This window comes from Puccinia triticina, chromosome 3A, assembly GCF_026914185.1.
Source record: "Puccinia triticina chromosome 3A, complete sequence".
Taxonomy (NCBI): Eukaryota; Fungi; Basidiomycota; class Pucciniomycetes; order Pucciniales; family Pucciniaceae; genus Puccinia; species Puccinia triticina.
This window is the reverse complement of record NC_070560.1, coordinates 2,045,169-2,060,610: the sequence shown is the minus strand read 5'-3', so window position 1 is coordinate 2,060,610 and position 15,442 is coordinate 2,045,169. Positions and strand designations below refer to the sequence as shown.

Genomic DNA, 15,442 nt, shown 5'->3' with positions numbered 1-15,442 from the left:
ATTGAATATCCTATCTGCAACAATTGGGTGGCTACAGGTGTAGGATCTGCAGATATCTGCAGGCTTGTGAATCCAATATCCACAAGGCATGATGGTTGTAATTCCTTGGTTTACATTTCTTTGTTTTTTTTTTTTTATTTTTAAAACATTAGTACAGAAAAAATGATAAGGATTGAGGAGATGAGACCAGCGCCATTTGAAAGCTGAGATTGAGAAGTGTAATTTGGCCCTGGGGCAGGTCCACAGGAGCTGAGGGGGAGGCTGGGTGATGCTAAGTTTTTTTCCTCCAGCCATTCATGATTTCTTTCTCAGCCAAAATTTTGACTTTGTGCACATGAAGTCCCTCCCTGCGGGAGGGGCCGCTTCGCGGCCAGCCACAGCGAGCCTCCCACCAGGGGGGACTTGTGTCAAGTTAGGCTGGGTTGCAACCCCTGTGTGTTTCGAGGGTCAGGGGGGCGATGCAGAGGCTAAAGCTTGAAGTCTGGCGCCGGCTGCCCGCTCGTCCTCCGCCAGCCTCGACATGCCACTCAGCCCACCCCACTCCCCCCCACTCTACGCTCCCCAGCCGACCGCCCCCCCGCAGGGAACCGCGGAACACGAAGCGGCGGAGGGGGCCGGCGCCCAGGAGGGATTCCTGCTCAACCTGAGCCCGCTGCCAGCCAGGGCGGGCTTCCTCAGCAGCACCGCCCTCGAGGGCGAGCTGCAGGTCAAGCTGCTCGTCGACCACCGCCACCGCTTCCAGGACCTCAGTCTGGCCTTCGCCGGCCACGAACGCAATGGCCACGAACACCTCCAGCTCACCAGCCACTCCGCCACCCTCTGGACCGCCGCCCCCGCCCAGCCCAGCCCCCCCAGCCAGACGCCCTTCCGCATCGCCCTCCCCCGCCATCTCCCCGAGTGCATCCACCTCCCCAACAGCCACGGAATCAACTACAGCCTCACGGCCACCCTCACCTACCACCGCCTCAACCACCACCACCCCCACCCCCCCGTCCCACGGAAAGCCAGCCTGACCATCCCCATCCACATCCCCGCCTGCCCCGACCATCCCCCGCAAGCACACCAGGCCTTCTCCCTCTCCCCCGTCGAAATCAGCACCCTCCAGCCCACACCCATCTTCCTCACCATCTCCCACACCCTCCTCAGACACGCCGAGCCCCTCGCTCTCCAGATCAGAATCCCCCCGCCCACCGAACAGCTCGTCACCGACAAAGGCCTCCAGCTGCGCAGCGTCAGGGCAGAGCTCAGGAGACACATCCGCGTCCGTCTTCCATCTCATCTCTCCCATCAGCAGCCATCTTTTGCGTGCTGATACACACATCGCACTTTTTTTTGGAAAATAGCCACGATCAGCACCCGAGCAGCAGGTGACCACCGTCCTAGCGATCTCAGGGAAGTCCTGCCGCTTCTCGTCCTCACGCGCGGTGTTTCTCCGGCTGCGCTTGCATTCATGTCTCGCGAGCACACGGGGGCGAGCGGGGACGGTTGGGGCGCGGCATGGAGAGGAAGAAGGGCTGGCGACCGAGCGGGAGGGGGTCCCACGGTGCCCGACGGTGAGCCAGACGACGGGGCTGTTCGAGGTCTCGTTCAGCGTCGCCGTCCGGGTCCAGCTCTCGGCGGGGGACGGCGCGCGGCAAGACGTGGAGCTGGCGCAGGCCGTCGGCGTCGAGCCCGACCGGCCGGCGTCGCCCAGCCAGCCGGTGTCCGGCAAGGCGCGCGAGGCGCTGCTCGAAGAGGCGGCCCCCGAAAGTGACTCGCCGGAGGGCCCGGGCCCGGCGCCGACGTATCTGGAGACCGAGCTGCAGGCCTCCACCTCCCAGCTCACACACATCGACCTGCTCGGCCCCCTGCTCGACTGGCATCCCGAAGAAGAACAAGGAGAGGAAGAGGAGGAAGAGTACGACGGCTACGAGTCCTTTTCGGCAAGGGCCGCCCACGACGGGCCCGCGCCGCCGACGATCGACGAGGACGAATCCCCCCCGCCCGCGCCCGACACCCCGCCCGAAGGCCTCCAGCTCCAGCCCCCCATCCGAGTCCTCCCCGACTCCGACCTCATCACGCTCCCCGACCTCGCCCGCCACCTCCATCACCTCGCCGGAGACTGCGGCCCCTTCGCCCCGCCTGATGATCCCCGCTCGGCCGGGGCCCCACCGCCCATCGAGGCCGACCCCGGATGCAGACCGCCCGCGTACGCCCCCGGCTGGTCCGCCCACCCTCCCATCCTCCCCAACAACAACAACAACTCCCCATCCCCTCCCCCTCTTCCTCCCCCTCCCCCCCCTTCTTCTTCTCAGCTGGCCGCCGCAGAAACGTCGTCGCTCGAACCGCCCCCTTACGCCGCCAACTGAACTACCCTCGCATACCTCTTTATATCCTTCTCTTTCTCTTTGATAAACAAAAAACACTGTCTCTATATGTGTATGTAAAAGCTTTGATGAGCAGCGGTCATATACAAGCCCCTTATAACCCGATAATAAACGCATTTTTTTTTCACATTGGATCTTCCAGCGGAGGAAGATCTAGAAATCTAGCCGTCACTCGTTAAATTAACCCCCCAAAGACTGCTGGCTTGGCTTCATCATCTCGTGGTACATCGTGTACCCGAGAGCACTGCTGTTCATGTTGGTGTTCTTCCCTTAACCAATCGAGGGGCTTGATACCCAGAGTGGCCGATTTGCTCATGCACAAAGATCTATCAGACAATCTGAGAGAAATAACCCACCGGCGCAGGTTCTGACGCTCTGCCCGACGCCAGCACCTGCCTCGGCTGATCCCGCCTACGAAATGACCCGGCGCTCAAGGCTTCAAGCGCGCGGAGTGGGGTGTTGGGAGGCTCGCCGTTGGGCATGTCAGATCGGATCTGGGAAGACGACTAGGAGGAGGAGTCGAACCGACCCGGCGGGTCCAGACCCCGGGCGGCAAGGGAGATCGGCTCTGGCAGGTCGGACATGCTGGCCCCACAACGGCAACATTGCTGAGTGCAATCCTCTGCTTTCTGGCAGAGTCGAACCAGCCTGACTTTCTGCTTAAAATGCATATTTTTCTGTCTGTGTACCAGACACTCTTCTTTTTTCTCGGTGTAGAGAGGTCAAGGCCCACGCTGGGTAGTTCTTTCATGAGCGTTGGCGACGGAGACAAGGTCGAGGGCACGGGGACCAGTTGAGGGCCGCCCGGCTTGTCTCCTGATCGCCAATGGTCGGTGGCGGCCGTTTGGCCAGCCGCCGCGGTTGCCCATGGCGCGGACAGGATCGTGGGCGCGATCCATGCGCCGAGTCGCCCTTGCTGCCCGGCATGTCGGCTTGCCCGGACTGTGGTGCCCTTCCTAGCTCGGGAGAAAGGCAGTCCGGTCTCAATCGTGATGCCCAGTCTGCCCGACGTCATGCAGGGTGGGCGCGAGCACCACTCCGGAGGCAGAAAAGGCCGGCGGCCCTTCTCGACAAGAGGAGCGGTAGTGTATACTCCGTGTTTTGGTGATGTCTTCGACGGGGTTTTTTCGGCCGTACGGCGCATTGTAGATGACGCATCAAAAGAAGGAGAGCGAGGCTGGTCTGATTGCATCCTTGCACGTGACGAGGTCGGCATTCTTGACCAGACCTCACTCGTCTAACTGTTGCCCCAATTTCCTCATCCACATGCCCGGCCATCGAGATGGCCCTGCACACTTTAAACATGCATGGATAATACTCGGTATTCGAAATGTTTCTCGCATATTTAACTAATTCATCTGATTGATCAAGACTAATAAGAAATAAAGGCGTGCTCTAAAGAAGGTGGCTGAGCTTATATAAAGATAACGTAGAAACCACCGGTGTTGATGTTATCTGTGCTAAGGGGGTGGGGGGGAGTAGTAATATAAAGGTTAAAACTGTCCAGATAGTCCGAAGTGAAGGGGAGAAAAGGGGGATTCATTGATGGGGAAACGAAAAGAGAGGTTTCCTTCGCAGAAGCAGAACAGAAGGCCGCGCAAGAGATTTGAGAAGACACGACACAGACGCCAGGTATCAAATACTATTCCGCTCGCACAACACAAGCAATATTACGGTGTGCTTCTTTTTCTTGTTATTTGTTTGTTTTTCGATAGACAGCGAAATTGAAAGACCCTATTGGTAGTCGGTGTCATAGTATGCATTCAGACCAACCCCAGAATAGGATGTCATTGTGGCGACGGCGGCTACCCGACTTGCGTGTTTTTTAGCTTGCGGAGACAGCTTTTGCGGCGCCCGTGTACGAGGTTTGTAATACTTGTTAGGCCGGCGAACCGTTGAATGGTTTGTAGGACGGCGATTGTTTGGATGATTTCTAGGATGGTAAATGGGCATTCCTTCTGTTCCTTCAACTAATAAAAAATAGAAACAGACGCGATAGACAGGTTCAAATGATAAGGGGCGGAGGAAGCAACGCGTTAATGACAAAAGAAAAGGTCTGGGAGAAGGACCTTGGATCGTGGATGTAAAAAGATTGCTTACGGTGGATGCCGAGAAGCGCAATCACAGTAGCAACAATCAATACCAGTTTCATCTCGTTCAGCCTTTTGTGGGTCTTCAACGGACAGCTGGTGGCCATAGAAAAATGGCAACACACAGCAATCAGAACCGTTAACTCTGCCTCGCGATGGCCATAGTGGGATTAAAAAGCACGCACTAGTTATTCAGGGTGGAGCGTGCAAGACTGGCTTTTTCCAACCAAAGACCCCGGAGATAAATTTAATAGGATATATATGAGCTAAATAGTGGGCACCGAGGCGAGAGAAGAATGAAGTGCTGGGGGAAGGGGATGGAGCAGGGACGAGGGCACTAGAGTGGGGGGGGTTTAAGCGCGCCGGAAAGCCTTGGCGGCGCCAGCTCGCCAAGCAGTCTCCGCCCGGCAACTCCGAGCATTGCACAAAACACCACGTGGAGTGAGCCGGGACTCCCCTCCAACGCGCCTCACGACCCTTGCCCTGCGATTTTACAGCAGCGGTGTTAACAGCCTTTCCGAGAGGGAAGGTGTGATGTGATCAATGTATAGTGTAGATGTATCAACTACTTATGTACATACACCAACGGAGGGATTGATTGGTTGATTTATGTATGTATCGAAGGAGTTTTGGTTACTATGAGGGACTTCCTTCCTTGAAGTTGCCAGACACTTGCACGCCCCAGATTGTATTCGACGGCGAACTTGTGGTCCCAGGACCCCGGCAAGCCCCTACTAGACACCCTTACGTAAATTGTTTCAAAATGATTTTTTTGGCAAAAATGATACTTACGTAAACCTGTGAAAGTTATTGCAAATGGACACTGCTGGGATTTTTTTCTTCTGGGACATACTGACATACCTAGCCTAACTAAGCCTCTCGAACGGAGGAGGGGGGACCCCCACGTCCTGCAGGGACTCTCCGTAGGAGAGGCTTATGACTTATGTCATACCTTTTGCCTGAGAGTTTGGGGCTTTTGTGGCTTTTTATGCCCTTTTTTCCTTTCGACCTCCACACAGCAAAAACTGACAAGCCTCTGCTGAAGCCCTGAAGGGTCAATATAGCTGACCATCTTGGCTTCATATCCATGTCCTCATAATGAGGATTGGATGCATGAGCTGGATTGGCCGAGGCATATTGACCAGAGCTCGGAGAGCTTGGATCCTGTGGAATTGAATTGAATGAGCATACTGTTTTCCAAGGCCAGTTCAATCAACACATGTCATACAGCCCAGAATACCCCAAAAACCAAAAGTTTGACGGAACATGGAAAGAGAAGGGTTGGGCCTTCAGGGATGGGGGTAGCAGCAAAAGATGGGGAGGATCCAGACAAATCTTTTGGTCCAAAAGGCATGTGTAGGGCTGTTTGGGAAGACAGTCAAAATTTGGATGGCACAAAACACCCACCAAAAGGCCTCAAACCCTCAGGCCAAAAAGTGGACATTAGTCCCAAGTCCCTCCTTCGGAGGTCGCGCTTCGCGCGAGGGCGCTTCGCGCCAGCCCAGGCTGTACCAGGGCCCTCCAAAGTGGGGGACTTGTGTTAAGTTAGCTGACGTACCCTGTTTCAATCTGGTCTTCCCTTCAAAGGGAAAAAATGACATACTTACATGTTTTGTTTCAATTTGTTTTTGTGCTTAGAAGTGCAAACATAGTGTGCATACATATTAGTTCCTCCCTGTTCTCTCCTGCTCCCATGTTACATTAGGAAGGTCTGAAAGGCTTCTAAAAGTGATTTTTTGTTGATTTTAATCCATTTTTTGTAATACATCAGCAATGATAACCAGAACATCAATTTTGCACTTTTCTTATCCAAAACCCCCACAAAAGGCTGCAGATGTTACTTACGTAACTTGTTTCAATCCACTATGCCAAAATTTGCAAAATTGAACATACTGATGTAGTTGGTTTCAAACAGTTGGCTCTCTCCAAAAAATCAAAACCACAGCCGTTTCAAAATGGCAAATTTCCAGGGTATCACGTAAGGGTGTCTAGTAGGGGCTTGCCGGGGTCCTGTGGTCCCTCTTCTGCGGGGGGCGGGCAGCCCTGGTTGCGGAGCAACCGCTCCGAAGGAGGGACTTGAGTCTAAAACCAACTTACAACCGCGTCGCCGTTGGCCAGTTTTGGTGGAGCCGACTTTTGGACGGCTGCATCTCCTGTACATCCATCTCCCCGGAGGTAAAAAGTTGGGTCAGAGATAGAGGAGGATGGTGCGGACCTCCTCATCCACTTTTCAAAAGAAAATATTGAAAATTGGACCAGCAGGAATTTTTGCAAGGTCACAAAAATCCAAAAATCTGACTCTTCAGGATTGAACTGAAGTTGATTCTTGGCTTCTCAACCAGGATCCCTCCTTCACAAAATTCCTCCAAAAAAATTTTATTTACTGGAGGACTTCCCGTCGATCTGGAAATCCAGATCTGAGCCGACAGATTTCAGATTTTGCAGTGAAATCTTGGTCCCCAAAGGGATCCAGAGTTCCAGATTCCAGATTTATTCAAAGTTGACGGGAAGTCCTCCACTATCCTGGGATGGCCGTCTTGTCCTCTATTGATTACATAAGGAATGGTTTGGTTTGAAGAAAAAAAAAACAAAGTCATGTTGGACTAAAATTGGCTTGTAAAAAATCCTACACATACAATTTTTGAAAAATTCAAGATCCTTCTTGATGGGGATGAAGACCTCCATCTTGGGCACACCCTGACCAACAATGTTATCCACTGGGTGGTTGTGTATATTTTAGGCCCCGTTTGGACGCCCCAATTTTGGTTATAAATCGTGCAACTTATAATCGGGGGTGCTCAGGGGTTTAACACCTCATTTATATGTGTTTGGGCCGGCCAGTTATATCAAAAAATTCATTACTCAGTATAACGGGAAATTTATTCCCCCAGCCATTCCGGAAATAGAGGTCCTGACCTCTATTTCCGGGTGATAAATGGCTGGCCCATGGCTACATACATATGTACTGGCCAGTCATCTAGGGAGTACTACACAACCTCCCGATGACCGGTCAACTGGTCATCAAAGAGCACGCATCAACTTCTGGATGGCCGGTTTGACAGGCCATCCAGAGGACACCCTCTCAATGACCGTTCAACCAGTCATCAAAGAGGACTTCACCTCTCAATGACCCAACCAGCAACATAGGGTAGTTACGTTACTATACGTTATCCGCCCTATTTGAGTAACGTAAATATCCGGCCCGTTATCCACTGCGGCCCGTTACGCTATTAGTAACGGGCCTTTTTCTTATCACCTGGGTAGCGTAACGGGTTCTGTTTTGGTTTTTCCCCTAAGATGTGATAAAGTAACTGGAAAAATGGCCTGTAACGCGGATAACACATCGGAAGGTGTGTTTCATCCCTTGCCTTTGCAAGGATAGACCGAAAAAAAAAATTCTCCCTGTGTGGCGCCTTGGTGGCTTGCCTGAACCGTCAGGCACCCCTGTCCAAAACATTTTCCCTTCTTCCCACCTGAAATCGACCTTATCCATCAATCACCATGGATCCGAGTCCAACCAGTCAACTGCAAGCGGACGAAGCTGACGACAATGGTGAGCAACCTGACAAATCCCTGCTGCGTCGCTCTAGACGTGCCTCCTCGGCATCCATCAGGCCAGATATGATCCCCACGCCGTCAGACTCTCGAGCACGAGCCACCAAGCCACAATCTCAAAAAAGGCCTCCAGCTCCTTCGTCGGAATCTGGAGAATCAATTGTGACTGGTAAAACCCCTCGGAAAACCAAAGCAAAAGCGGCAAAGAAGCCTCGACAAGTTGTATCTTCTGGCGCTGCTGGCGCCACCGAGAAGGGGGATCTGGCTGCTAAGAAGACCCCAAAGAGAAAGACAAACAATACTGTTCCCGATAAAACCGTGAGCCCCTTGAATGTTAATTTTATGTGCAACATTGCTGGTTCTAGAATTGACACATGTGTTTTTAATTTTGGTTTGTACGTTTAGAAGGAAGCTACAGCGAAGGGTCCTGATACTGTCAATGACGCCGATGAAGCTTATGACTACGACCAAGTTTCGGACGACGGCTCAGTCGAAATTCAATCGGGAAAAACAAAAGAGAAGAAGGAAATAAAGGAAAAGTTTGCCAATGTGGCTGATTATTTCCATGAGCCTTATTTTAAGGACGGCGAGCGCGAAAAGGGGGACGTCCCTGTGAATTACAAATGTAAATGGTGCCATAAGACCTACCGTGGTCATGGCTCGACAGACAGAAATCTAACGATGCATCGCGATGGATCGAATCAAGCTGGAAGGAACGCGAAGGGCTGTCCCAACCGCAACGAAGCCAAGGCCGCTGGCGTGAAGCTACCGCCTTCTATTGCCGAGAAGAGACTAATCGACGCAAAACAAGCTCCAATGAGCTCATTCCTTCAGCCCAAGCCTGTTTTCGTCAATCGTGTGCTAAACCAGATCATCATGATCTGGCAAATAAGACACGCATTACCGTGGTACCGGATTGAAGACTGTTATCTGCGTGCTGCGTTTCTATATGCGAACCCAAAGGCGCTCCTCTACGGCAAACGATGGTCGGCCGACGAGTCCAAGAAGCTCTATTTAGGGCTCAAGGCAACTGTCTTTGATGATTTGAAGGTGAACTTGATTAGTTTCATTGTTGGGCTGCGGTAAATGTGCTTATGTCGAATTCTTCCTTGTCATTGAATAGAAACTCAACACAAAATTTACCCTCATCCACGATGTTTGGACGACAAAGGGTAATAGGTTCGCCTTTATTGGTGCGGCAGTGGCGTACATTGACTCAGACTGGAACTATGTTGTCCGTCATCTGGCCCTCAAAATGATACCTTGGAAGCACCAAGGCAATCTACTAGCCCGTCCGATTGCTGCTCTCCTCAAGAAGCACAATCTCTACAAGAAGATGTTGGCTCAGACCACAGATTCTGGCTCGAATAACAACACCATGGCCAGTACCATGTATCAACTCCTCAAGAATAGTGACGCCGCTAACCAATCCGAACACGCATGGGACCCAGCGAGCATGCACATTCGGTGCTTCTGCCATAAGCTAGCGTTGATCGTAAATTCCGGTTTGAATGCGCTTTCTCTGAAGACTTTGCCTCCTGGGAAGGCAAAGGAATCCGTTCTTGGGTTCTTCCCTGTGCTTGGAAAGGTCCTTGAAGAAGACGAGGCAGAATTGTTTGAGGTCGCCCCGGTGTGGTGGTCAAAACGGTAGTCAGCTTCAAATTTCAAGATCAGCCCTCAAGATCCTCCAGATCAAGACTCAAGCTTCAAGGTCCAACCCTCAAGATTCCCTCAGATTCTCTGTTTCCCCTTTTCCCCCCACTCTCCTCATTCTCACTTCCAATTCCTTTTCATTTTTTATCTTTCTCTTTCTTGGTCCTAACACAGATTATCTGTGGGTTTATTTTTGTTTGATTTGCTTGTTTTGTTTCTTCTGGCTCTGCTTCCTCCTCTTTCCTCTCTGTCAGGGTTCTTATTTCTGGATTATGTTCTTCTCTCTCTCTTCCATTTATCATGTCTCACATATTTGTCTGTTTTCTGTTTCATTTTTGTGTTGTGTTTTCCTTTCCTCTTTTCTGTTGTCTGTGGTGTGTGCGCGCGCACGGCGCGCGAGGAGATGATGACATGCTTGTGACAGGTCTCCAGGAATCCAAGTTCCCGGCAAACTTGGAGGACAGGAGGCCATAGCATTCTGTTCTGATCAAAGGCAGAGGCTATCAGCAATTGATTCTTTTCGATCCGATACTTCCCGATTCTGCGCACGAGCGCCCGATCCTTTTTCCCAAGACATTCCAACAAAACCGCCGGCGAAGATCAACTCCCCGCCGTACCTCAAAAACCACTTCCCCAGCTATCAGCTCGATCAAACTCGACTCTTTTCCAGACCACTCAAGAGGGCAGCCTCTTAGGCATCTTTTCCCCTCCCAGCGCTGCCGCCGGCCTAGCACCGGACGGAGCTCCATATTTGGTCCCCCGAGCCGGGATCGAACCAGCGACCTCAAGATTTACAGTCTCGCACTGTGGTTTTGAGGCCGTTTGGCGGTTATATTTTTCTTTTTTTTTGAGGCTTCTTCTTTTGATTCCCATCCGTTCGAATCTTAGACTCCTAGCTGAACGGGGCTTTGATTCTCTTCCAAATCGATTCTCAAGCATTTGCGGCAGGAGGCGCGGATCCCTTTGAGGCGCCAACGGTGCCTCAAAGCACATCCCATCCATCCATCGCCGTCGATCTCGTCTCAGGATTCGGTCTAGTCCGCGTTTTAGGATCAAGACGTTTCTGGTCCTCGATCCTTCTTGCTTTTCTTTTTTTTTAGGGGTTCAGCGGCGGGGCATTAAGGGTGTAAAAGTAAGTCCCCACCAAATCAGTAGCACCTCCGAAGCTTCTACATATTGTCAAAAGCATCACCGCCACGCTGTGAGCCGCCTCTGTCCGTCAAATACTTCCGTAGTTCCGTGTGGATTGATCATATGATGGCAGACGTGATCCCTCAACATCGGATGGTCAGGATTGTACCTCAAGATCGGGATCTTGGTTTTGACGGTACAGACGTGGAGAAATTTCTTGATTTGTATGAGAGGGCGGCCCGGATCAATGGCGCCTCTGAATATGACATGGCCCGGCAGCTTCGACTTTTCATCTGTTCTGACAAAGTTTTCGACATGATGGAAACGTTTGAGGGATTCAAGAACCATAGATGGCCCGATTTGAAAGCGTCGATGCTCGCGTACTGGGGACAAGCTGATCCCCCTTTCAGGTTAAACTTCAGTTGCGGAAGCTGGCAACCATTCAAACCTCCCACCGACCCCGCGCGTATGGTTTCCAACTCAGTTGAAGATGAACAGCCGAGTCACGCCGAAGGAGCTCTGGCTAAGCAGATCTCCCTTCCTAGTCCGCTTGCGTTCCCGTCTCTTGCAGAAGATTTTCGATCCGATGCCGCTCAGAGGCAACCTGACAAACTCGAGTCATCCGGCCTTCCCTCCGTATTCTTCCCACCAGGCCTGAGCCCTTTTGAGCTCGCGTGTACGACCCCCCATTCAGAAGAAGAAGATACGTCCGCTGATCCCGAGCCTGTCGAGAGATCAACTGAAGAGCCGAGTCGCGCCTTTTCCCAGCCCCCACAACCATCGAATGGGAGTTGCGGAAGCCGCCAACAATTTAATCCTCCTGCTGTTGTCGCATCCGAGCCTCTTGCTAGAGCTGAACATGAAGAGAGATGCATGGGCTACAATTCGGAGCCTTTCGATCCATCGAACAAAGGGTTGAGTCACACTGATCCTGCCGGGGAATCTCTTGAAGATTGCAAGTCCTTTGAACCTCTTGCCGTTGAATCTTTTCCGGGTCCCCGTGTCGTTGAAGATCTTACGCCGACAGCCTGCTACCAGTCCTCTGATCTTCTTTGTCAGTCTGATCGACCGAACATGCTGGAGCCGAGTCACTGGGAACTCCCTTCAGGTCATACGGCACCCTTAATCAAGGCTCAGCATGCTCAGATGATGCTCAATCAAGATCTAGTGCAAGAGGCTTTTCCAAATCACATTTTTTTGCCGGATCAGAATTCGCGTTCTCAAGAATCGCTCCTCAGGATTCAAGACACCACGAAGCCATCAACTCCCCTCAATCTCATCTCACCTAGAGGTCCTTTCAATCCTTATCGTGGTTCATTGTTTCAGATTGACTCAAGGTTTCTACTGGTCTCTTTCACTTTGGTGGTGAAGGTGGATTTCTTCCTCGCGCGGAGCCGAACAGGAGTAGGCCCCGACCCCCTTTGGACATCTGAAGATCATCTCCGCAATGAGGGTAAACTACTTCTTCTTCAATTGGAGCGCGTTCAAGGAGGTTTAAGCCTGGCGGAGGCTGAGAGACCGAAAGTAAGTCCTCTCCTTGGTATGCGCCTCCGGGTAGATACCCGTTATGTCGTCAAAACTCTACGATCCGCCACTCTTGTGAGCCACACCCCGTCGCCTCTTGCTTTTTTCAGTTCGGCCTCGATAATCCCGACCGCCATCAATCAGTTTAGCGGGATCAGATTCACCTTGATTCACCTGGAAAAGGACCAGGAGTGGTTTCGAGAGCTGCGACTCAAGAGGAAAAGCTCAGCTCTTCAGTTTTCTCGATCGTATAGCGTGGATTGTAGCCGAGCTACACGTTGCGCTTTCTTTTCCTTCCAGTCATCAAGATTTCATCTTCAGATTGAGAAACAATCCAAGAATTACATGAGAGTCAAGCCGGAGCTTGCTCAACCATCAACTGGAGATTTAAGCTGCCCACAGCCCCCCACGTCTGAACCAAATTCGACTGAACCATTGTCCCAGAAAAATTCCTTGCCATCGTTTCTGGAAGTTTGCGTCGCGGATGCTCATATCACGGATCTCGATAGCGGCCTCCAAATGGCCTCTCTCGCCGGTTTCATAGTACAAGAGGTTTTGGTTTCTGACTCGCTGGCGAATGTTCCTGTATTTCATCCACACACCCCAACTCTATTGCTCACCTTCAGTCAAAAGGCCATCGGTCTGAAACAACCAACCAACATGGTTCTGATCAGCCAGCCCCGCGAGCTCGCGGAGCGCTTGGTTCAGCTTGAAGATCCGCTATCGTTCGACGGCGCGGAGTTGCTCCCCACGCCAGAAGGTCATCTCCATAAAAGGAATAAGCTATCCGTGTTTTATCTTGAGAAGGTTTTGATTACGGCTTTGTTTCAAGATCCTCGTTCAATTGGGATCAAGACGTTTCAGGAGCTCCTCCGCAACGAGGGTAAACTACTGGTATTTCGATTGGAGTTTTGGCGAGGAGCCTGTGGCAAAAGCCCCTCGAGAACATGTGGTACAAGACCTATCGGACCGATCCTCGAGTTCGACGCGGGTCATACGGGCTCGAAGATCTCAACAGCGCCTCTCTTAGCCTTTGGTTTTCATCTGATCAGCTCGGATTCATTACCGCCGACTAGTATTGATCATCACATCTTTCAAGCAAGTACTGCCAACCTGATTCGACCCACTTCTCTCGATGCGGCTTCTCTGATCTGTTTGCTTCAAACTTATTTTGAGTTTGAGGCACATTGGCCACTGTTTGAATTGCAATCTCTCCCTAGAATCAATGAACCCGATCCCTCTCAAAGGCAACATGACCACCACAAGGCTTCAGCTGTTCTCTCAGTCTCTTCTCCTCCTGGTCTCAGTCCTGTTAAGCAACCTGCGCAAACAGTCCCCGATTTAGAAGAAGAAAATACGGACCCCGATTCCAAGCGCTGCGAGTCATTGACTGAAGAGCTGAGTAAAGAAGAAGGCCTTTTGCACAGTTTGCTATGGCCACCGGATTCTTTTGCTTCCTCGTTAAAAGATCGTTCCACTAAAAAGATCAAGAAGGATAGATTAGATCCTAAGGTTCTCTCGGTCAACGCGCCTGATTCTTTTTCTCAAGCTGATCAACACGATACCTCCCAGAAGCAATCAGATCTTTGTTTTGCTCGGAGGCGAACTGGACATGGTTCCTGCACCAGGCTCTGCTTCCGATCGGTCTCCGCAATGAGAATAAACTACATTTGTCATCGCTTCCTCAAAATTCTCAACAACGTTCCTCACACGCTGTCTCGTTTCAGGATCAAGAGGGCGCGCATCCGGACTCCTTGTTTCAGGATGAAGATTCCGTTGCTCAAGACATCTCACTTCAGTATGAGCAGGAGATTGAAGAGCCTCAAGCTTACCCCAGTTTCAAGGCCCAGGCGTATGAGGTGGAAAATGGGACATCGCGCAGGGATTGGAGACTCAAAGTTCCTCTCAGCAACTTCAAGCTGGAAGAAGGTCAAAGGAGTCTAGGGACAGACTCCAAGTGGTGGGTGGATGTGGTGGTCAAAACGGTAGTCAGCTTCAAATTTCAAGATCAGCCCTCAAGATCCTCCAGATCAAGACTCAAGCTTCAAGGTCCAACCCTCAAGATTCCCTCAGATTCTCTGTTTCCCCTTTTCCCCCCACTCTCCTCATTCTCACTTCCAATTCCTTTTCATTTTTTATCTTTCTCTTTCTTGGTCCTAACACAGATTATCTGTGGGTTTATTTTTGTTTGATTTGCTTGTTTTGTTTCTTCTGGCTCTGCTTCCTCCTCTTTCCTCTCTGTCAGGGTTCTTATTTCTGGATTATGTTCTTCTCTCTCTCTTCCATTTATCATGTCTCACATATTTGTCTGTTTTCTGTTTCATTTTTGTGTTGTGTTTTCCTTTCCTCTTTTCTGTTGTCTGTGGTGTGTGCGCGCGCACGGCGCGCGAGGAGATGATGACATGCTTGTGACAGGTCTCCAGGAATCCAAGTTCCCGGCAAACTTGGAGGACAGGAGGCCATAGCATTCTGTTCTGATCAAAGGCAGAGGCTATCAGCAATTGATTCTTTTCGATCCGATACTTCCCGATTCTGCGCACGAGCGCCCGATCCTTTTTCCCAAGACATTCCAACAAAACCGCCGGCGAAGATCAACTCCCCGCCGTACCTCAAAAACCACTTCCCCAGCTATCAGCTCGATCAAACTCGACTCTTTTCCAGACCACTCAAGAGGGCAGCCTCTTAGGCATCTTTTCCCCTCCCAGCGCTGCCGCCGGCCTAGCACCGGACGGAGCTCCATATTTGGTCCCCCGAGCCGGGATCGAACCAGCGACCTCAAGATTTACAGTCTCGCACTGTGGTTTTGAGGCCGTTTGGCGGTTATATTTTTCTTTTTTTTTGAGGCTTCTTCTTTTGATTCCCATCCGTTCGAATCTTAGACTCCCGCTCCAAGCACGAAGACAAACTCAGTTGAGCCTGATCCTGAACAAGCTGATGATGACGAAGATTGGCAAAGCGACTACGGTAACGCCGACGAGCTTTCAGATGATGAGGCAGCTGCTGCTGCAAATGAGAAGAAGTCCGATTACGCGGCCGAAAGCGCAGACGACTCAGCTAGTCAATCCCAACACACGAAGACTGTAAAACTCAAAGAGCTTCTCACTAAACTCGATGTTTTCATCA

General features: G+C 51.3%; 3 protein-coding genes across 3 annotated transcripts; 1 reads left to right on the top strand and 2 right to left on the bottom strand.

Moving 5' to 3' along the window:
* Positions 1–520: 520 nt before the first annotated feature.
* On the top strand, positions 521–2,348 carry PtA15_3A233 (uncharacterized protein; the record flags this gene model as incomplete). Its single annotated transcript, XM_053167181.1, has 2 exons — positions 521–1,261; positions 1,344–2,348. The coding sequence occupies 2 exons, from the start codon at positions 521–523 to the stop codon at positions 2,346–2,348; spliced, it is 1,746 nt and encodes a 581-aa protein (XP_053018423.1).
* Positions 2,349–2,872: 524 nt separating this feature from the next.
* PtA15_3A232 (uncharacterized protein) lies at positions 2,873–3,235 on the bottom strand (the record flags this gene model as incomplete). The annotated part of the gene is made up of 2 exons (XM_053167180.1): positions 2,873–2,934; positions 3,100–3,235. The coding sequence occupies 2 exons, from the start codon at positions 3,233–3,235 to the stop codon at positions 2,873–2,875; spliced, it is 198 nt and encodes a 65-aa protein (XP_053018422.1).
* An 865-nt stretch (positions 3,236–4,100) lies between these two features.
* On the bottom strand, positions 4,101–4,518 carry PtA15_3A231 (uncharacterized protein; the record flags this gene model as incomplete). Its single annotated transcript, XM_053167179.1, has 2 exons — positions 4,101–4,336; positions 4,467–4,518. The coding sequence occupies 2 exons, from the start codon at positions 4,516–4,518 to the stop codon at positions 4,101–4,103; spliced, it is 288 nt and encodes a 95-aa protein (XP_053018421.1).
* Between the last annotated feature and the right edge of the window lie 10,924 nt (positions 4,519–15,442).